General features: G+C 36.2%; 1 protein-coding gene across 7 annotated transcripts in view; it reads left to right on the forward strand.

The window, feature by feature from the left end:
- Window positions 1-24,833, forward strand: part of LOC132905063 (phosphatase and actin regulator 4B) — a 397,089-nt gene that overhangs the window by 40,180 nt on the left and 332,076 nt on the right. Inside the window, exon 1 of one of the 7 annotated variants that reach the window (XM_060956006.1) lies at window positions 2,117-3,947. The exons of the other annotated variants lie outside the window; for them this stretch is intronic. Coding sequence (XP_060811989.1) covers window positions 3,914-3,947 — 34 coding nt within the window. The 5' untranslated portion in view covers window positions 2,117-3,913. Of the gene's footprint in view, window positions 1-2,116; window positions 3,948-24,833 lie in introns of those variants that run through there. 7 annotated transcript variants of the gene reach the window in all.

The following is a 24,833-nucleotide window of genomic DNA, read 5'->3' on the forward strand; positions in this document are numbered from 1 at the left end:
TATAATATTGTAATAGCTAAGGACAGTTGATGTGTTTGTTTATTTCGAACATTATTTATCAACGATGTTATGATATCAGATATGTACATGACATTTTAATTGATTGATATTTTTCAATATCTTATTTTTGTAAAATTTCAGCAATTAATTAATATAAATCGATTGTGGCAGATATATAATTATCGAGGAATCGTATTTGATATTCTATATCATTTCAAACACGAACTGGTTTCTATTGTTATCTGCCTCTGTCGTATTATGGACGGAAGAGACGCGCATTAAAATTGATTAGTAATTACGTATTACAGGTGTGTTCAGCTATGCAACGCGTTTAGTATGACAGATAAAGCGTTATTAGACACGATGCGATTATGAATTAATTTCGAAAGTGCCACAGTTCCTGTACCACCGAGCTTTTGTCGCAATTAATTTGAACAGCTAAGATGTGCAATTATCGCGCGTTACTTGCTGAAACTGAAACAGTTACGGGGAACATGCATGGCATTTGCATAATTTCACGATTGCCCGTGCATTTAAAGAATATTGCATTACGTTTGAACCTAAGAATACCCACAGGAACCGGTTTCCTCTGACACAGAATGAGTTACAAGCGGTATGTGTTGTGTTTACGACATTGAGATTTATGTCATCGGTTTAATTCGCTAATGTCGTTATAATAAACAATTCCGTTAATTTCAAATGATCCTACGAGTTATTAGTTCAATCCTTGGTAGTTCAACCTCCACTTTTTAATTTAATCTTTCGGTTGTAAATCGATCGATGAGTAATTCGGTTTAAAAAATGTTCCCACAACTAACTATTTTTTCGCACGTTGTCCCAGTCAGAATTATTATTAAACACACACATCGAATACGACAATATCTAATACGTTGAATTCCCTGTATTAAAGTAACAGATAAAATATGTCATTTCTAATTTGATATCAGCCCATGTGAAAGAAGAAAACATGTTCTGAACTGGCATAGTACCGAAGAAGTTGCATTATTTTGGGACAGTCAGGTGTAGACGAACCAATTGAATCTTGCCTAATAAGTAGTCTCTTAAAGCCCTCTTTTCTTCGTGGCAACTTTAGCATTTCCAATATGATCGTGGTCTTAATTTTCCAGATCTACAGTTATACACTTTGAAGAAATTACGTGATTCTTCGTAAAAGCGTCATCAACATAGTCTCATTGTAGCGCTAATAAAATTTCAGAAAGTTCCCCTCAACGCACATAATATATTTATATACAAAGTGTCTCGCAGTTTAGTGTACAAATATTTTGCCAACGTGTTCCGTAGCTAAAAATAAGATGAAAATATAATGTAGCGGAAAGTCTATAAATGCTTCGTTAGAAAGTTATGGCGAAAACATGAAATGTGTCAGACATATATATCAATACTCTTTCTTTTAGTTTAATACAAAATTAGACAACATAATGTTCGTGATACGTGTTGATATAAGACACTCGTATATGTTTACGGTTTTTATGCATAGTTCTATTATATTGGTATGCGAAGAAATTAGACGAAATCGTCAGGGATTTCGACCTACACTAAATTCAATAACACATCGACATCAAGTCAGACACAAGTTTCATATTTCGTTAGAACTTCTTAATAGAGATTTTAGTTGCATTTTTACCTACGCAATACACTGGCAAAGTTTGTACACTAAACAACGGGACATCTTGTATATCGCACATAATATGTTCTATAGTAAGTCTGAATATTTTCGTCAGCCAGTGTACGCAATCCTTCCATTTCGTTAATTACGAAATGATACGAAACCTACTAATAATACGAAATCTCATGAAAACGATATGAAATTCGTATGGACACGCGATGAAATGTCTCGGTTGGATCGATCAGCACGATCGAGATCCCATGACCTTCCTCCCCGCGATAGTCTGCAAGTACTACAGCCTATTTGCGTCAGTTCAGTCCCTATAGATTGTGCATCGATACCAGTCTATTCTCAGCTTGGTACGAGCACGATACACCATGTCGCGCGCTCACTGCCAATCAAGTGCCGCTCTGTTGGCCACAAAGGTGCTTTCCTATCGTTGTGTGAAGCGGGTAGTTCATGATGGCTCCGGTGTGTTGGTATAATTGAAGTGACGGAAGCCCGGCAAGGTGTGGTAGCCACGTTCTTGCACGATGTAAACAGCTCGACCAGGTCGAGCTCCAGTGCACCGGATACCGTTGACGAAGACGGCCGTACGTGGTTTTGCCACTCGACATTCTTCCACGAGTTACGCTAGTTAATGGCGCGACGCCTCTTCTCGATGTCGTAGTCAATGGATCGTTCGCTATTGCTCATCGACTTCGTTAACCTTCAGACTCTCCGTATTCTTCTATCTTCATTTTTCCATATTTTTCACTGTCACTTTTCATTTTTAGATGTTTTGGATCAATTTTGTCGAATCTCTTTAATTGAATTATTTATCGAAGATTCCTTTTATACGAAGCTTTTATTCCTAACCATATGAAAGATTGGTGACAACACAGTGATGCGAAACAGTGAACGTAAACGTTAAAAGACAGATAAGACAAAGAGCGACGCTCAACGATTGTCTCCGTCTAAAAGACGTAGCGTCGTTTCGTTGAAACGTAGAATAATCAACGTGGAGTGATTAAATCGAGAGACTGCTAAGTACATTAAATTGACGTAATAACGCGAAACATCAGTCTCCGAGGTGTGATTACACTCGCGGTGGACAATTTGCGATATCATGCTGCGTTAGTTAAATATATTGGATTAGCTGTACTCCGTGGATCGATGGAAGATGTATCGTCACGCGATACGGTTCAAGTGCATCGTCGAGGAAAACAAACAGGGAAATCATATCTGCTACCAATAAGAGAAAGCTTCTAATCTTTCAATTTCTCCTAGCTTATATAGTGTAAGGTAACAGTCATAGTGTAATAGACTGACAGTGTGAAAGTAGACACGCACGGAGGTCGTAATGTGGTGGTTGGTTGATTAATTACTAATCGCGTTCTAAATTGAGTTCGTACGAGCTATCGTTGATTAAAGAAGCTTGTTTAAATACTGTTCCTACCCTCGTATCGCGGTAACGAATGTGTTTTTCACGTGTGGACTGCTCATTAACCAGTTCACGAAGTCTGCAACTCGGAGACAACACAGGCGAAACACTGATTAACTGGTCACCTCTGCGGTACGACTAGATTGATTGCATCGAAACTCTGGTTCCAGGCCATTTCAGCTGACCGTCGAACGTCTGGCGATTAAAAGTGCTCACGTGTGAAACCGCGTGGTTTGTCACGAGACGACGATCGAACGCGAGGGAACAAAGGATAGGCGGTCGTTTACTGGCGCAGCGACTCGTGAAAAAGATTTCTCTTTGTCCTATGAGTCAGGCGAATCGTAGAATCTGAAGAGGCGTCTCGATGTTGCTCTCGAACCTGGGCTGGATGAAAGAGTATGTTCATCGATCGACTCGGAGACCTTCGATAAAATCTTCTTCTGCGAGACGCCCTTACCTCTCTCTCGGCCTTATCGCTTGAAACGCAGCTTTAGAGATAGTCCAGGTCGACCTGTCGTCGGCTCGCGAGTACACGACGCGCAATAAAATCGCTGCATGCAAATCGTCTTCGTGGGATCGTTTCGTGAATATTCAACAGGACTCGGTGAAACGGGCCATTGATTGAACAAAGAACTTCCGTGTGGAAAGTGACGAACGGTATCGCGACGATGAGGAACGACTTAACGGGGAACCTTTCGGCCCGGCCTTATTACTTCGCATGACGCCGCATACAGTTCGATCGCGTCATCATGAACCTTGTTTTCGCCAGCCTGTTCCAGTACCGGTGAATACCGGTGAATTGTTTCGGGATACTCGTTGATCTACTGTCGCTACATCGTGGAACATCGCCGGTGCTTGATGAGATGAGCTTGTTGCGATTCGGCCCTTTTAAAGATGGTATGTCATTTTTCATCAAGTTTTTCATCAGGTTTTCTTAGCAAGATTTTATTCCTTCATTATGAAATTGAAATTAATGAGATTTCAATCGAATTGCTCGGTCTTGTTTCTGTACCAGATGAAGCAAACGAAATTTTCAAAGTTTCTTAAATGTGAAGAACATACTAGTGTGACTAGTGAGAATAATCTGTTGTCATTAAGTAATATGCTTTTTTTTAATTGTGTTATTTATATATATTGCATAGACTTTTATAAAAATAGATTTGCCACTTCCTATCTTTCTCGTATTGATCGTGTTATTTTGGCAATTCTCGCTTATTTTATGAACAATATTTCACATTTATTTCTTTGTATGCGATACGATCTCTTCCAAACAATTTATTGGTAAATGATTGTCCACGTGTCGTACGAGAAGCGCTACCACAAAAGAACGTATCGTTTTACATAATATCATATAGTGTCGTCGATTTCGTGCTTTCGATGCCAGCAAATTCGATATAAAGCAGAATAACAACTGAGGATTCGATTATTTTACATTGCATTGTCAGAAACGCCGATTTGTCAACCGAATCGGCGAATACTGACAATCTGCTCTTTTTAATTTGCGACAGGATGAAAAAAGGAAGTTCCACCTTTCGGAACAATTCCATTTCCTGCATTCCATTAACGACGGCGGGACGTTACAATCTGATTGTTAAAAAATATCCAAAATGTTTTGTGCCCGTCGACCGTGTAAATCCATTAATCTGATTGCATTGATCGCTGCAACCACTTGCGACATAGAGATACGCGTGTCGCAAATTAATTCATCGAACGAATGAATTTATCAAATCTTTCCGCTAACTGCCAGCAATCGATCGTGATTATTTATACAAAATGCGTCGAGTTGTGACGGAATTAAAAATTATATTTTATGCGGTATGAGTGAAATATTATACCTACATATCCATGTCATTTTATATCATGTTATTGTCACTTTATCTTATTTTTATCAATATTTTAATTTATTTACTTGTAATCTATTTATTTCATCATGGTTCCTTATCTTATCCTTTTAAAATATTTATATTAATATTTCAAGTTTAGCTACACACATAAACGTTATATAGTTTAGAAAGGAATTTGTACGAAAGTAATGTTTACCCGTTATTAAATTATTATTCGACACATGGCTCCTTGTAAGCATATTTACAGTATTAATGTTATTCTCGGCGCTTATTATAGGCACTTATAAATACAGGCAAGGATATACATAACACCATTGATCGGTGTAACGACGTCCCATCGTTACCTATTTCTTAATACGTAGGTACGTCGAATAAATGGGAGATGGGGTAATCGAGAAACCATAAAATGGAATCCCCGTTTATAGAGGCATCTCCGCTGTACATCGAGCTTGCCAACGCAAAAATACGTGATGTGCATAAAGGATCAAATAAAACGGAAAGCTGGTTATCGCTGGAAATGTATATAAATGTACGGAAATGTATAATGCAGTATCGCATTTCGGAATTTCTGATGCGAACGTCCATTACGTTGTTATCTCAAGGATCTTGATTACTATATAAAAATGAGACGATCCGAATCTAGCTTACTGATTTATTAAATAATGTTCTTGCCATCAGTTAAATATTTTTTTAATAATCTGATACTTTTTAGATCTTAAAAGAGATGGTATCTCATTTAGTTTCTGTGGGTATTGATAGGAAGACAATGTTGCAATTGTCCTTTATCCTTTTATCCTTAGAACGGAAAAATCGGTTGGATCATTTTAGTCCATTGACGAGTCGATCGAAGGTATTATTCTTATCAAAGAATATAATTATTGAAAAATTGTTTAAAATGGATTGATTCGAATTATTCCAAATATACATACGATACAATTTATTTTCATATTTCAAATGAATCAATTTATTAGAGAATATGCCATGCATATTGAGATATAATAAAAATAATAATAAAGAAAGGATTATATCTAAGAGATTGAGAATTATATCATTAAAGATTTCGTTTAAAGATTCCTCTAAACTTATGAAACAGAAATATCTATATTTTAACCAATTTTATTTTGCTCCTATAATATTAGTTTTCTTTTTAAGTTTTTCATATTTCCTCAAATGTACAATAACTCAAAGCTTTGATCAACAAATACAAGTAAGCGTTGGAAGCGTTGATTGACAAATAAGAAATCACGTAAACCACATTGTACGACGTATGCACGATGCATAGGAATTGAGAAGAGACACTTTATTCGAACGAGAAGTATTCTATTCTGCATTGACTTGGCGACGACCCACGCGAAGTATTTAGGTCATCGATTGAATCATGACCGAGGAATAATGCTTTCTGTAACCTTCAAAAATTCGAACAAGACGACTCGTCGGCAGAAGTCGCCGCCCTTATGCATCCTACGTAATTATCATTCCCAACTATTCACGGCTGTAAAAAGAGCCTCGCAACTTTTAATACATCATGAAACTTTTCAATAAAACCACTGTCTCGAAACTTTCTATCTATCTATATATCTCTTATCTTGATTTCTTTCGTCCTTTTCTTTCAAACTTTTTAATTTTCGCTTCTGGTATACGATATCCTGCTGCTATAAATTACCACAAAAATAGCCGCAAGTATCTTATTTATTGCACAACAGAAACGGTATTTTTCGAATTTTAATAAGTATCAATAACTTAATATTAACGTACAGTAATAGAATTTCAAATTTATACTTATGCATTTATAAATTCCAATTTTATGTGTACTGAAATTATTGTACAGCCAATATAATCATTTCTTATATTTCTTTTAACAAAAGAAAATAATTTCTTGTCGATAATCGAATTTTTCGTTTTTACCGTGGTCCATACTTGTCGAAAAATCTCGGAAAGCTTGCGGAAGCTTCGATTGGTGTCCCGAACATTTCAAAGCATTATATCGAATTCCTATTTTGGTGGCGGAAACCGCGAACCAGGCACAATTTTCCACGGCATCGGGCTCGGGGACTGGCTGTTATTTGGTGTACGAAAGCGAACTTCCGCTAGGAACATGGCTCGCAATGCCCGGCCTACTTTATATTTACCTCGATGCGAAAGGCGCCGGAAGAGCCACTTTAAAGGACAAACATTTTCAGGTTTCCGCGGCGTTTTTAGCTGCGCCACGTGATAACAAGGAAATCATCGTCTCCGTTCGACGTACCTGTAGTTTGTGAGAGATATAGAAATATCATAGACTAATTCAATTCTCAGATTTTTAGACCATTTTTGTTTTAATCTCGTTTTAATTCTAAGGAAAAGAATTTACATGTTCCAACCTTTTTTTTTTGTTTACTAAGAATTAATTTTCATTGAACGAACACGAATAATATAGCCGAAGAAAATGTGGCAAGAGTCAAAATAAAATTCGTTATTGTTAATTTCTGTTTATTCTCAAACGGTGTACTTCTCTGAGTAATTTAAACCTCTCGTTTTTTACCATCTTGGCCAGTTTATTATTCAATATTTTAAGCCTCTGTAACCCGATTTTTTTCTTCAGTATAACAGAATTTAGGTAAACTGAAACCAGAAAATATCAACCTTCAGATGAACGTACAATTTTCGAAAATTTTATTAAAAAGGAAGAGGTTTGTAACTTTGGAATCAGAATGGGGTATAGTATCTGTATAAAAATGGAAATCGATGGCTAATAGTAGACAATAGTAGACCCCAAAGCGTTGAACAAAATTTTAGTATAAAATTAAAAGGAGAAATCACTTGTTAACGATTCTTTTTATTTGCTTCAAACTGAAGAAAATTCTTGTTTCTTCAGGAAGAAAAACGTGATCGGGTGGTAAATTGCTCAAGGTATATAAGAGAATGAAGACGGTTAACGACGATAGCCATTGATATAGCTGTACCTGGAACTGTACAGACATCTCTGTTGAATCAAGCAATTACATTTATACGTTGAATAAAGTAATTACTGAGTATAAGGAGCTAAACGTTCCCTTCGAGCGCACAAGGTGAACTAATTACCTCCGCATCGTGCTGCCACTTTTTCGATATTTCAATTGAAGCGTAGTTGAACGCAGTGAGATTTCTGATTACGAATAGTTCATAAAATATTGAGTGCTAGACACTTTGATGGAATTTTTGTAAACAATCTGACGAAATTTATCAGTGTGTAAAGTTTGTATTAAATCGACGACCTATAAGGGTCCTACGTTCTTCTTGTTGGCTGTAGAAGCTGTTTCATTAAAACTTTACTGTTTACAATGTTTCATTAAAACTTTACGCTATTAAATCTCTGTCGACTCTGGTTCAATAACAATTGCAGTATCAGTAAAAATTAATTCTTTATGTCATGCGATAAAAGTTGTATACACCATGACATATCCTTACTATTTATTCTTTTTCAATTTTATTTGATTTTAACATTCAGTAACAATTTAGAAATTACGTATCTTTAACACTAGAACTACCGATAGTTAACAGGAAGCTGGTCTTTAAAAATACGTAATAATAAAATATTTTTATATTTATTGATTTATTACAGAAGCAATTCCATGTTATGTAGTACATTTTTGCTATTATTAATCCATTTGGGATCCCTGAACGAGGGTTGACACATTTATAAAATTGTAGAACCAGTCGCTTTGACTGCTGTGGTATTTCTAGTGTTAGCATCTAGCGATCCAGCGATCGATTCGCAATTTTCCTCATAACTGATATCGTCACGTCGAAGGATACGCGGTAAAAATTTGAAAAACGTGTGGAAAGTTGTACGAAACGAGGAAACTGGTTAATTGGAGTTCGATAAACAGATTGTAGGACCCTTTTACACTTTGACAAATACCAGTCATTTGGCTGCTATTGGTATAAGTAGCCTGGATCCAAATTATTTTCAGTTTGAATACATAAAAACAAAATAAAATTCATTATATTATTCTTTTTGTTATCGTTGCGAAAGTCATTACATCATTGCGGAAAGAAGATATAACATGAAATAGGAATTTTAAAATAAAATTGTAAACCCAGTCGATTTGACTGGTATGCTAGTTCTAGTGTTAGTCAAGTATAATATCCTTACCCTTTAATTACTTACACTATTTAACACCATACATCGTACAAATAATTATAGACGCGCCTAATACGTATTTGTCACTATCGATGTAAATCATTTGTTCATATGATAATCAGACTGAAGGATTTTATGAAAATTCATATGTTTGAGAATATAATTAAAAAAGTGGAACGTTCGCAGAAAATTGTTTCACCTAGCAAAGTAATATCAACAAACACGACATATGTTTGAAGTATTTTACACATTCTTTCCTATTATTTGCTATGAAAATGCATAAAAATCCGCACTATAATGATTGCTATTGCTTGCTCGGTTTTTCAGATGAAAGGAAAAAATTCTAAATTTGCGCTCTCATAAGCGAACGAAATTGCAGTTTTATAGTACAATCTTCACTTGCTCAAGCTTCGAATTTTATCAACTTTAGTTCCTAACATCTACCTGATTTTACCTTCTTACTACGTTTCTTTCACCGAATATACATTTCTCTCAACCCAAGGGTGTGCCATGGAGAAACCTAAAGGTGAGAAGCACTTCGGCGATGAATACGCAGGCCGAACCCGACATCGTAAAAAGGAAAATGAGAGGGATGAGATAGAAACGATCTTCCTCGTGGAGGGTGACTACGGTTACATAACAATGAGACGTCGTGGCGTCGTAGACGCTCCGAAACACTCACCCTTCTTCTTTCTTGTCCCTTCCGCATCTGTTTCTTCAGCAAGCTGCTGAAAATGTATGTATATCGCCGATCAAACCGGAAGACCTTCCAGCTTCTATCGGATGGGTGCACATTTGAGTGCTTATTCGTAATGTTAGTTACATGAGGGTAAATTTCACAGAAATTGTCTCGGACATTTTGGGGTAGATATTTTGAATCTGTGAAAGTGGGTCAAAGTCTCAATGAGTAGAATATTGCGCAAAGAAAATGTGCTTTTTTACTTGAAGAAGAATTGTGCTCATTGCAAGATATAATAGATACATTGCAAGAAAAAGTCCTGGACTATTTTTCACGAAATAAATCTTCCGATGTATTTGCATACGCGTCTGTTTTTAAAATTTATTTCGAAGCAATTTGATTTATTCGGCTTTTACCAAATGTGGTAATAGAAACGAATGGATTTATAGACAAATATTTTGTTCGAGGGTTGCACTGTTTGTAGGTTTAAGTAGATATTGCAATCTACATCGGTAAATATAGCGTTTATTTGACGTTGGTATTTGCATATTTCACGATTTATTTCCACGCAATTTTTATAATAAATATCTGAATATTTATGGAAGAATATGAACTACTGTCGAGCGGAAAAACACACATACACACACATATATATATACTTACAATACCTTACAATTTACCCACGCGTTTCTTTGATTCCACATACATCAAATAACCTTAACAGATTTTAAGTGTTTAATTTGTAAGTAATAGACGTAAATTAAATTCTCCTTTCGCATATTTCACGTCCAAGAACTTCCACTCTTCCAGTACGTTCCCGTGACGAGAGGCCAGAGGATTCGCGTTAGTTTTTCTCGTATTCTTGCCATTTTCGCATGATCGTGAAAGTTTGATTGTGTAACGCGCGTGTGTCGATCGCATATTGAACGAGGAATCGGAAGTAGCTTGTGGAAAAACGGCAAGGTGGTCTGGTAGGAAATGCGTGTTCATGGTGGTTGCGTCGCAGCTACTCGTACCAACGGTTGAAAAGTTGGAAAGTTTTACGGAAGGGAGACGAATCGATGGGATTTTCCATGCTTCGGCTTTTCTCCTGCTGCTGACTTGTTTATTCCGTTCGTGTCGGCACGAAAGTATCGATAATAAGGTCTCTGAGTCCTTCAACTGTCGCTTGTTACGTGAAAAATTATTTATTTCCAATGTGTGTCTTTTTTTTAGATTAGAAAGCCATAAAGAGTTTGTATGTATTAGAAACTGTCTATTAGAAACTTTAGTTATACGAAAAGAAATATGAGGAGAGACATATAAAAGAGAGAAATCCAATTTAAAAAAAAATTCAGTTTCCATTATATAAGTAAATAAATCTGTAAAGTAAATTGTATAGTAGATATGTTTTGATAAGGTAAATAAAACAATATAAAGAAAAATATGTTGAATTCTTGAATCGATCGTATTATACTATTCTCAAGATTCAAATTAATACGTCAAAAACCACGAGCCTTACTTTACGATCTTTGAGCCCTTTTAGTTTTGCAAACATTGTCTGATAATCGTATAAGATTGATCTTGCGCCTGGAAATATATTCTTAGCGGTATCGACATTGCCAACCAAGGCCGGAATCGTTTATCATTGACATTAGCTGTCAGCTACGGGGTTTACGCGCATAATCGAATGTCCTATAGAGCGGCGAGGTAATTACGATATTACATCGATCTTCTTTGGAAAGAAAATCAGGGCTCGGCTGTACGCCCTGCTTCTATATTAACGTTCGATCTCCATTTAGAATCTCTGTTGCACGGCTCTTTGATCGCGCACCCTTTCTCGTTACACCAGGTGCTGTTTTAAAATTTAAATTCGTCCGCCGTACTCGAGAAAGCACCTCGATACCGTAACGATCCCGCGAATCGAATTTTGTCCAGGAAATTAGCGAGAATCCAATTTTCTACGAAACGGTGAGAACGCATTCGAAAACTAACCGCGGAACTAATTTCGTGAGCGAAGTTCCCAGTCGTGGACGTAACGCATTCGATATCCGAGAAATACGTGGTTAGTTCTTTGACCCGGCTTGGTAATATTTACCTTCTACAGGAGAACGAAAACTAGCTCGGCAACCGGCGTAATACCGTCGACGAAACTATTTCAATAACAGGCCGACTCTCACCCCCGCCGGAAATCGCAGAATTGCCTTCGCTGGTTCCCCTTATTTTCTATCATCTTTGTTTCACTCATGTCGAAGTATTACCACCGGTGAAGGTTCTCCCTGTTTCTTCTGAATGCTGTAATGAAAGATGCAGGAAGAATGTTCTATCGTGTTCCTTTCGCGATAAAAATCTTCGCGTCGTCCTTGATTTTGTTTAAACGTAAGTAATGTTCGTTTTTTTTTTTTTTTTTTTTTTTGGAGAACACATCAGTTTCAGTTTCATGCATTTGATAGTGCCTGGTCTGCTGTCGTCGGACGAGTGTAATTTTAATTCCCTCGTTTTCAAGTTATTTCACAGTCACAAATTACTGTCAGTAATTTTTCTATTTGCTATTTATATGACAAGTAAGCAATTCATACGAAGATTTTGATATTTAAAAATTTAGGGAATGAAACTTATCTATAGTTCCACGAACATCTTCTAATAAGAGTAACATTTAATTTTATAATTTCAAAACATTTTGCCTATATACAGCTACTGTGGAAACGAGAAAGTTAACCAAATATCGCAGAAAATATTTTCACAGCTTTTATAAATTCTTTGTAAAGTTCTACACGAGATACTCACTTGAAGTACATTTTACTATGATGCTTCCATCTTCTGTAGCTGCCTTCAATCTCATAGACGTTCTACACGTTTTCAATACAGTAGCAAGTAACTATGTAGAACAATAAATTGTGTATTATCTACGATTCCATCGAAAAGCACAAATTAAAGAAGAAAAGAAAGAAAAAATCCTGTTTTAAAAAATCCTACACGAGCAAACTGCCTTAAAATAAATTCTATTTTCAATCTACATTAAACTTTATCTTTTATACGATTATCTATCTGCACAGATATTCTACATATTTTCAATTTAACCAGCGAGTAACTCTATACAATAACAGGTTGTGGAAGGTGCGCTATGAATCAATTTTGCCCCATCGACAAAGTGTTAACACAACGCTCTGGCTATTTTCGACCGATACATGGATAAACTTTTTTCTAATTATCCTTTCTCCATTACCCGGCCTTTTTTTAGCACGAAAGAAAAACGAAGTTTCTTAAAAGGAGAGCAGCAAGCGAAATACCACATTATCTATAATTACTCGATAGAAAGCGACGATCGTTTACGCACGATTTGACGCTAATGCATCCGTTCAATAAGCAACTCCGCCGGATAAGCCAGGAGGATGCTGCTTTAACTTTAGTCGACGCCATCAATAACGTTCGACGAGCAGAGCGATAATAAATTTTATGCTTCTCAGAGACGTGAAACGAAGCTCGTGGTTACACGCTCTGTTTTTCATCACGGTGAGACTCGTCGCAGTTTTCACGTTCTAGTCGCGGAAAGTCTGAACCATCTCGATACGAGGATCATTGTTCTAAATGGCGAGATCGATTGATATAGTCCCACTCGTGACGGTATTCGTTTTATAGAAACATTTTGAATTGCAGGTTGCAAAAGCTGTTTGGACCTTGAGGTTTAACATTTCTGCATGATGAGCGCTAAATTTGTACATCTTCAGGTACCCAAAATCCTATCAAGGCATCTAAGGTATCATGAAAGTACAATTATGGCAAATGTAATTGGGAAATTGTAAGAAATGTTGAACTTGACGATGTGTCGAAAAGCGAATTGGAACCTTTCGATTTCGGAAGATCGTAACTTCGAAATGAATCGACGAAATGCAAAAATTTAAAGCAAAGTCGATATTCATATATGTAGGTTGTATGTAAAGACATTTAGCACAAATTGTTAATCAGCAACAATGAAACGCGACAAAGTAAAGTAAGCTAGTACGATATAGATGTTCCATAAAATAGGTATATTTCTAATTATCACTATAATTTGTATTCTAAAACAAGATGGAGTATATTGAATATGAAGAATTATGATCATATTTCATCCTTCTATTTTTCTGATAACATTTCTTTGGTAAAATGTTGGTTGTACCTTGGCGATTATAGAACGATGTCTTACAAGAATTTTAGCCTAAAAGGCTACAAATTTAGTAGCTTTTGACCATTCTCCTTTTATTTTGTCGCAAACTACCACAGTTTTCAATTCTATCAAAGAGTCGAAAGACAAGAAAAAATTCCGACACACAGCGAACAATAACGGCCGATGCTATTAATTAATTAATTTACTGCAGAGCGTTTTCTTCGGGTGACGTTTGCGCAAAATTAACGTAACAAAACGACCGCGTAATACATATTCCCTGTAATTTGTTACTCTACGCGATCTTCTATTAATTCCTGTATATATGCCCAGTCCCCATATCGCATTTGATGTTTTCTTGCTACGATGTAATTTATCTTGTTGCCGTTCCGCGGGAACAACCGCGCCGTTTCATTGACATGCAAAGCGAAACCTCGTGCTTTCTTTATTTTAGAGCGACCTAGAGTTGCGCGAGTTATTTCAAACCGGTTGCTACATAACGCGCGGTCGCGCGCGCTTCTTGTGTCGCATTCCGCGATCGTTATGCACTCGTAACCTTCTGTATGGTCACTCTGTTGCAATCGAGTCACACCAGCCAGAGAAATTTCACGATTACAGTTACGTGCAAATAGTTGCGTCACTTATTTTCCTATTATTTTCTAGATTTCCTTACAAAACAATGTGCAGTTTTTAAAGATATTTTTCGTTTGAATTTCTTAAGGAACAATTAACTTCTTTTAAGGATTTTGCTCTATATAATATTCTAATAATATTCTATTCTTTAACAACCTCATACTTTTGGAAAGTATCTGCTTTACAGTAACTATTAATCATTAAAAATATCGTTTTTTCACTCATTTGCAATTCGATAAAGATACTTACTTATCCAAGCTCTTGGAAGAAATCCTATTTTCACACGTACCCCTCATGGTCTCCCACGAGTCTCGTACTTGGTCTTCCTTCTTTCACGCAGTCTTATCAATTCATGAACTTTCACACTCGCACAATAAACAAATGAATTATCAACATTGAATTCTCAACAGTGAAATTTGTTCACAAATTGTGCTTCATTTTCCAGGCGAACCAGCGTCAACGTTCAACGTAGTAGAATTCTTTTCGAAACTTTGTAAAAATGTGTAATCAAGCTCACAACGAAGAACACTATAGTGTAATTACGCACGGTCGGCTATATGAGCGAAGTCTTTGATCTTCAAAGTGAGGACCAATTATAGCTGTAACGCTGCTCTATCTTTTTCCGATTTCTTCCGGCCGAGTCGTTAGCTACCACAAGAAGGTTCGTCATTTAAAGAGCCCCGAGCAGCTTCATTTTGTTCTTTAATTATTCAGACACGACCTCGCGAAACGGCTATCTCAGCATGAGGAGAGGTATATCATACGTTCTAATAGAACCTACTCGGCGTTCGTTGCCCCTACGGCCGACTGATGCCTCGTAAAAACATTCGAGAGCATATCCTGGCGATATTGCAAATCATTGCGAAAGCTTTTGCCGACAGATTCCTCATATGGGACATCGCGTCGCGATTTCAGCGACGATTTATGTCCATTTAACAAGAGCAGCTTCTTACCGCTCTGTTTACATATATTTAAATATTTATCGTTTTCGTTGATATATTCGTAACTTAGTGCGCTGATATCTTAGAAGCAGAATTTGAATTGTAAAGGAACTTAGTAAACAAGAATGCTAAATAATCGTATTCTTACGTGGTTGACGCGAGAACACGTAATCTAATTATTTTCACCGAAACTTATTATCTAAATACAAATTATCTGAATATTTTTGTTTTCTTTTCCTGCACTCTTAAAATTTATATCGTTGCAAAAATACAAGGAACAGGAAACATATACTTTCATCCATTTATACGAAGATTATTGAGTCGCCCACGGTATATCAATCGACTTATTTTACTTTCGATAGCTATATGAAAAGTACGTAATAAAGAAGATCGATGCTGACTATATTTTAATATAGTGTCAATAAATTCCGTTTATTGGCACGTTTATTTTCCGATATATCATGCACCCTCTCTCTAACTCTATCCAATTTTTTATCCTCAGGTCGATACGAAAACCCATTTCAGAATGCTTCACATCGTCTTCGAAATTCATTGATTTCACAAAAGTCGCCAGAATGATGAAACAACGATAATAGTTTACATGTAATGTTAACTCAACTTTACTCGAAACTTGAATGCACAAATTTCAATCGATAAACTCACATTAGTGAAGCGTTCCAAATTCTGTAAAGTGACTTGTTTCGATGAAGACGAGAGAATAGAAATTTGAAAGAATAGCACAAAGTCAAATAAATAATAATCAAATAAGTTTCCAGTTACTTGAACTTGGTTTCATACATGTCATACCTTTGTTCTTGTTAAACCATAAAGCGAGAGAAATTTACCATTTGGGTTAGCTTGAGGATTATTTCCCGTGGAAAAATATTTCAAGTTCAATCGTGCGATGTCGGAGGGAAACGGAGGAGAAATTTTCATGACGCTTCCACGAACGTGGAGAGCCTTTCTGGAAACTATCACGATGGTCGGTGGCATTAGCAAACTAATCCTTTCACACAATTTACTCAATAGACTGTTTGCTCCCTTGGAAAGTTCCTAGCTTCCGCGCGAAAACGCCTCTGCATCGCGAAACGCTTTACATTCGTGTTATTTGCCCGAATTGCCAAGTCTGCGGGTATTTTAGTGTTTCGAAGAAGTTGAAGTTCTTTTCGCTTTTAGGAAAATTATCGAGGAAATCCCGTGTGCTGCTAAACCTACTGCGTTATTTGTATTATTTTAAGCTCAAATAATTTGTTCTTTTTATTATTAACAAACCTCTTGAATTTAAAAATTTGTATGAATTGTTGTTGAGTAAGAAATAAAACAGTGAGAAATAAAATTCCTATTCCTACAGTTGGTTTATTATATACATAGCAGATGAATATTTTGTGTTATTAAATACACATATTTAAATATTATGTAACTTAGAGTAATTCCTTGATATTGGATGTATGTTAGTGTTCCTTTTTTGTTAAAACATTAAAAATCTTTTTACGTATTAAAACAAGAATGAAATTGATACATTGAAATTCGATAACCGCAGTAGAGTTGAAATTACTTGGGATTTTTTATATTCGTGTATCCTGTGGTCAACTATCGATACTCTACTTGATGCAGTGTATCAGTTTTTGTAATTAGCGTTGTTGATATCCTCTGACAGGGTTCAATTAAATGGTTTCCCTAACTATTGGGTAGGAGAGTCAACCTCTAATTGGGATTCGATAATTGCTTGGCAATTTATCGAAGAATGCAAAGTAGAAGAAGAGCTGGGAAATTGTGAGGAATGTATTAAATCTATAGGTGAAAATCCTGTTTTAGAGAATTCTTGCATTTTGTTTCTTGCCACCTAAATACAAGGGAGTATTCAACTTTATGATAATTATTTTTATGGCAATTTACTAACTGATTTTTCCCAATTTTAAAAATAATATTATGCTGGGAATTGAACTATTTAGTGAATGATGTATTGAATGGAATTGAGAAAATAGTTGAATATTTTCATTTCCTAAATATTTCTAGCCTCGCTATGTTCTAGCTCTTTTAATCTTTCCATTTTGATGTTTCCACACAAAAATGGAAGGAGTTCGATGATTCTTGACATTTGTAGAATCATGTAGTTCAAGTATTTCAAAATACCTATAATATGTGTAAATACATCTCCCCGCTATTATCTCAATTTTATAACTCATTTGAGCATTCTGTTTATTTATTGCAAACTTTCTGAAAAATGTCCATTTTAAAACATAGTAATTAAAATACGTGTTAAATATAAGCTTAAACTGTAGTTCCATAATTTTCTAACAAACTTAAAATCACTATCATAACTTCGGTGCTTCTATATATCATTATACACTAAATTCTTTCTCATCCATTTTAATCCAATAATAAAATTTAGTATCCGTTGATCTCAGCGCACAACTCAAAAAATATTCACTAACATCGATCACAATAGAACAGAAATCGCGCATGCATGAACAACCTTGTCCCGAATTCGCCGAAATGAAACTACACTCAGATTGCTGTCCCCTTTTTAATCCTTCCATCTTTCATAAGGATATGACTAACGAATCGGTATAGTAGTCACTGCAAGACCCAGTGTCCCAATTTCGTATCCGTTTATAGTCTTTGCGAAGCAACCAGGAATTCGAGGGTGACAAGACTGTTATCCGAAGAATTTTCCTACGGTCGCCCTTGTGGCGAACCATCAAAGATTAGATGGAAAAGCGGAACACCAGCGGCGACCCGTGCGTGGTATTCGAATATCTTCGCCGATGTTTGAGTCCTTTATGAGAAAATCGTGATCGTGCAACACGAGCGGGTAAATTGAAAGATAAAAGCGTGTCAATGTAACGAATGTCGCGTTCCGTTGCGGCATTCTGGCTTTCTAATTGCGATCTTACAGTGGCTCAAAGTCGTGAGATGAAAGTCCTTGCGTCGCGCGAGAGATGGCTGCTCGTGCTTTTAAAATCTCGACCTTTTGACCGCTTGTTTGCGCTGCTTTCGATGAGGTAATTGAAACAGACAGCAATGATTAGTATGATCAGTAACTATTTATGGATATTGTATCATGTAGGTTTCTGGAGGATCGAAGAGACAAATAGTGGATTGTGAAATTATACCGCATTAGGCAGGAAGTTCGTATTGATTTGTTGCAAGTTGAATGTCATCGAAATAAATGATAGTCAATGTGCACGCATATAGAATTCATACACATCCACGCTAGAAAGATACTTAGAGCAATTAGATATTATATTAGGTTTAAATTGGAAGGAAGTAAGTGTGTGATGGAAGCATCAAGAAAAATGATTTACAATAGTACTCGTATCGCTGAAACGCGTGCGAAGGTATACAGTTTGCACGTGAGAATCCATGAACCTGAAGTCTTTGCGACATTAATGTCGTATCCTGTCATGTAATAATCCGTCGAGGGTCTCTCGATAAAGAGGCTTTGTTTTTCAAACACACACCTCGCTCGTAAATCCTGATCCGCCTTTACGGCGCTTTGCTGGGCGAGCTTTTAGGTACTGGCCCGTCTGAAAAATACTTTAAAGAACATCCGATATCGACCAGACGATGTGTTATCTATGGGAAATGTCTTCTGTAACAGCTTTGGGCAAGTTCTGATCCGGTAAATGAAGTTTTAAATTTCCTCTTTGACCCTTTGAACGAAACGATGCACAGTGGAGTGAGTGTTCAACCTGAAAAAGCGGGCAAAAATCAACTGCTTGAAACATTTGAAAACAAATGCTTCTTTTTTTTTTTTATATTATACGAATGAAACGATATGATGCTTGTTCGTGAGACATTCAAGCTTCGTATAAAAGTAGTAGACAACACGATAATTGTTTACAGTAACGACCAGAAGAAAAAATGAGAAAAACCTGTGATTCTACAAAATTGAATTATATTCTATAATAAAAATGACGTTTAATGTAATTAGATAGCTTGTAATACACGATTGTTTAGTATAGACAAAATGTTTACCACACATTTTACGTATGTATACTCTATGCTATGGCCACAGTAACGAAAGAAAAACCGATAGAAATCGTCTTTCGATTAAGTTTCGAAGAGGGAAAAATGGCGAAATCAAGTTCAACGAGTTGTTCGTTTGTTAACGAAGTTCTTGGAGAGAACAGCAGCGGGTAATGAGATTCGATAGCGTCTTGCAACGAAAGGAGGAAAAAGCAGCAATGGTCCTTCTGCTTCGAGTAATTTATTCCATTAGGTTAATCCGACGAGAGATCGCCACTTTCGTTTATGAAGTTATCGTCGAAACGATGATACTAGACGTTAGATATACATACTTTTATTCCTTGCTAATATCCCGCCAAGTCGCGGTTTTTCTTCCTTCCGGGATTATACAATTGCGCGAGGACTTTGTATCAAGAATACCGATCCACTCGTAATATCGTAACGATAAAGGGATTAAACTTTTCCCACCTCGTCGTCTCCCGGTGGTCGTAATGAGCAGGAAAGAGAAGAATTTAATTTCCAGCTACGGGTTTATTAAATGTATTAAATATGCGATTAAACACGCGGTCCCTTAAGTCGTTCTCCGTGTGCAATGTGAAGAACAAAAACGCTAGGTGCTGGTATTTATCGCGGCTCTGAATATTCTGTTTGTCGGTGAAATTATATTACATGGGATCTTCCTTCTGTGAAGAGAATTATATGCTTAGTTCCTGCTACTTTGCGATATATTTATGGGAGATACTATTATGTTTTTACCTAATCCTCATTTTGCGTATAATTGTAGATATGGAAATGATGAAGAGATAAAATGTATCGTAAAGCAATATTTACAAAATCTACTAATATGAGAAATTACATCCAATAATTAATTCGTAATTGTCTTTTTTGAATCTGTTCTTACCTCGATTTTATGACAGACATTCACCGAAGAGGTCTCGTTTGTGAGGTCGAAATTTTTCTCAAAATGAATGTGTATAATTATTTTCTTATTTCAACAAAATTCTACAATAATTTCGTTACAAGCAATTCTGTATGCTTAGTAGCTATAAAAATAATTCGCTAACTATTTACAAGTTGCTCATCTCACTGATTTCGATGACTTTTTAATGTTGTAAAAATACAACAGTCTGAACAACTTTTTCTTATATATACAACCGACGCTCGGTCTTAGTTTCCGAGTTATTGGCAAAAAATTGTCGGTACCACTATAGTGAAATTCGCTTATAAATTGCGCAGTACTGCGCGGCGGCTTGGATGAAATAACGCCTAATCTAAACGCATATAAACTGTAAACAAAAGATAAGAATTAGGTTTCGGTTAGACCTTATTTTATCCAGCCGCCGCGCCGTATGGCGGCTGGTAATTAATATTAACGTATATGCTGTTGCGAACGCATAATTTATAGGCAAAATTCAGTGTAGTGCTACCGATAATTTTCTGCGAATATCTCGGAAGCTAAGGCCAAGCGGAAGCTATTTCTAGGAAAAAGTTGCTCAAAGTGTTAATTTCTACAACATATTAAAAAATCATCAAAATTGGTAAGGTGGCAGCAATTCTAAATAATTACTAGCGTTCACTAACGTTAAATATGTATATCGTATTCTTAATTACAATTTAAAACGTTTCACAGCACATGACACGTTACTTCCCCTTTCTTTGAACGTTTCGCTGGCGTCCCCGTTAATGCAACAAAGTAATATGAATTTACACGGTAATAAGGAAAGCAATCTCTTCATTACTCCGTCCGTCGTTCCCATCCCTCTTAGCTGTCATTAATTTCCTGCCATTATCGCGTCGAACAACGTCTTATCCAGACGGTTGGCCAACGATCTGATGGACGGACGTAGCGCAGGCTTTTGTTATCGTTCGATCTTGCGATAAGCGCGTTTAGTACGCTTCGAAGTTAATCGCAGATTCTTCCATCGATACGGTACTCGTGTTGCAACGCGTCTAGATCAATTATGGGCCCGTTACCTGGTTTTATATTTTCACGGTGAACAGTTATGTTTTAATATATCTTTAGTTATGTTCATAGAAGTATAAAAATGTATAAATATCAGCACTTTATTAATAACTTTGTTATAATGTTAATAGAGTAATATACGTTTGATATTTACGCTAAAGCTGCTTCAGTATTTATTATAAAATTATTTCTGTTTTAATAATATAATAAATGTATAATTACCATTATATATAAATAAAAATTTAATTCATGTAAAAGATAAAATAGATACTATGTTGTACATGTGGTACTATTGGTGACATGGTTCGGAGCTAAAGTCTCTTTCGTGTGTGCAATGCGTTACTTCCTATATACCAGAGAAAGATGGGTGACCGCCTATAGTATATTCGTAGTTACTACTTGCGCCTCGTAGTTTCTCTTTCTATCACAGTAACGTTTTTCGTACTATGGCTTAACTGACACACGTGATTTTTCAGTATTTAATTCTACGTCTCTGTACTATATCGTCGTATCCACGTTTTTACCCCCCCCCCCCCTTTGTTTATACACACCACTTTTTCCGTTTCCCTAAGAAGTAGTGGTTCGAACAAAAGGGAAGATAAAATGGCAAACTCCACTTGTTATTCTCGATATCCATAGAATCATACAAACTAAGAATTGCCATACAATTTTTATTGAAATCTATTCTTATCATATTAATTATTTTAATTTTTACGTTATAGTGTACGTAGACTGTCTTGTTAGATCGTTACGAATTGCACTTATGATTATTGCGTCCGCTATAAATAACCAATGATGGAAAGTAGCAGAGTTCGCATGTCGCTAGATACGCGTTACGCGCGATGCGCACGACGTGTTGCATCGAAATGTAGCGAATGGGAATGTAGAATCTGTCAGAGTCTCGTTTTTATTCGCACAATCGTTGAACAAATTCCAATGTATCGTTCTGACCGAACCTATTCTTTTTTATTGCCGTTTTAGTGTCAATTTTAATTTTTCACACTTGCCTATTTTTGGCAAAATGTATTAGAATTACAAAATTGAGGAGACCGACAGTAAGCAAGACAACATACTTTTCATCTATTCTTTTCATATTTGTATATATTTGTATATAGTCAAACACATTCGTGTAAGCTGAAACATACCTCCATCAAGATTTTAAATGTTTAATGAAAAAATTAAACTGCAATAATTTATTATATTTTGGGATATTAACAACAACGTTACTTACGTGACATTAAATACAAAAGGCTAGATTATATATTAAGTAAATTGGACGGAAAATATTGATATGTTTCGAACAATTCAATACATGATTTCACAGTCCTAGTTGTTTCTATAGGATTTTCGTTGATTAGGTACAATCTTTTTTTATGTTGGTATACCAGGCAAAATGTGATGATGTGTTCGATCGAGTTAATTATATTGCATAAGATACCCTTTGGCTAGCCTTCTTTCAATATATTACTGATTCCAAAAATACGCAATTAAGTATAATATATATTTGTTGTTTCCATAAGAAATTAGTAAATAGTGCTTGTGGTCGTTAGTTTACCATTAATTCAATACCAATAATTATTTCATTAACATTTGTGTATTTTTAATGCGAATCAAAGTGTTCAAATTCCTATGGACAGCGGTATATTCGTGATAGAATGACTAAGGAAATCGATATACTGTAAATGTGATTCATAAAAACTGATTTTTCTTCTAACTGGACGACATTTTGCTTGATGGTGGTTGCTTGTTGCGAGCAGATTGCATTTAGAAAGCCGTGAAAGCACAAGGAAACGTAAGTGCAACGCTAGCTGCCACTGGTAGATGCTTGTGGTTGTCACTGATGTACCGTCACTTTGCCTTAATTATACGTCTCCACCCTCCGCCTCTTAATTGTGAATTGTCTGATAATTTGACCCAGCAAGGATGCCCGTTCCTTATTGCAATTATTAATACTGTTAAGTGGGCGGCGTTCGCCCAGTGGCCAAGAATGGTTCCTGGAATCGCTCACAAACATACTGAATAATTATAGATCCGCCACGGGGAACGGTCTTTGTACCAATTGAACGGATTACAGCAGTCAGCTGCATTTTATAGCGATTTCAGGGAATAAAGAAAATAAAATTTAAACGTCAACTACTTCTTTAAATGTATATACTATAAACTCGTCGTTAAGTGGTATTGCTAATAATGAACTTTTTTAATAGGTCATTGATACTTTTTAAATAAAATCATATTCTTATGCAATGTAAAGCGATAAAATCAACAATTTTATATAACTAAAAATATATGGCAAGTTGTCTTCTTATTACTAGAATTCTTTTATTCGGATATACATAGCGACAGTATCACACCTCTTCAAAGACGAAGCTCTTCATCACGGATATTCTTAGATCTAGGAAAACACTTAATCATGTTTCTTTTCATTAAACTGACCTTAATTCGCAGCGATCGATGGATCGGTTCAGAGTACAGTTTATACCTCACTTAATATCGTCAACGAGAACCGTCTGTCCGTTGAACGGAAGTGACTACTTTGACCATTGAACTGAAGCGTAACGCAGCCTTTCTGTGATTCGCACCAGATTACAAGAACAGAGAGATATATCGGCGAACAGTATTTAAAACAGTTGTTTCTGCGTTGGTACGAACACTATTACACGAAGCTGCGGCCTGTGACGAGGCTACATTTGGCGAGGGACGAACGCTGGAGAAGAAGAAGAGTCGCCACTGGGCCAGTGCCAATAAACGCATCTCTTGGCCGTAGTTTCTACTACTTTCAACGCAGACGTGCATTGCTTAAGCCGCGATCGAGCGTAAAAGATGAGAGCGCCGGTGTTAGCAAAGCAGTACGTAATACTCGTTTCCGTTCTATTTTCAAAGAGAACAACCAACTTCCGAATTAAATTCGAATTTCACCGTATGTTTTGTTTCGTGCACAGACGGACAGATTTCCCTCGAATCCTACCAACAGCTGGCCTCTTTGTTTCCAAACGAAAGGCGGATTTACACGTGGACATGGTAGAAAAAAGATTTGGGTGCTTGGTTCGAAGAGAGGGTTGTGTTTCTCATATTTCAGCCGTTTCGTTGTGACAGCGGCTAGACGGGGCCGAAACGTCGGTAGATTCGCGAGTCGGTTTAAATTAAGGAGTCTAGACGCCTCGGAAATACCACGTGCTTCGCGTCATGCTTCGTCCAGCAATTTCCAGTTCGAACGTTCGCGCCTCGATGCTTCCGATGCATAATGTCTTAAGACAGTTGTGTGTTCGGGATAATGTCATAGTTTTGATTATTTCCTGTTACCTAATAAATGCCTTTTCTAACTTTCCAAATTCTTAAATGTTAAGTAGAATATTATTTGTCTATGAAAGTTATCTAAACAGGGTAACGTGTATATATGCAAATCATTATATATATATTAATCATATATATATATTTTTTTTTTTTTAAGGTATTTAAGGAATGGTAATATATTAATATTATATATAATATTATATATAATATATTAATAATATATATATTAATATATTAA

Source organism: Bombus pascuorum, chromosome 3 (genome assembly GCF_905332965.1).
Source record: "Bombus pascuorum chromosome 3, iyBomPasc1.1, whole genome shotgun sequence".
Taxonomy (NCBI): Eukaryota; Metazoa; Arthropoda; class Insecta; order Hymenoptera; family Apidae; genus Bombus; species Bombus pascuorum.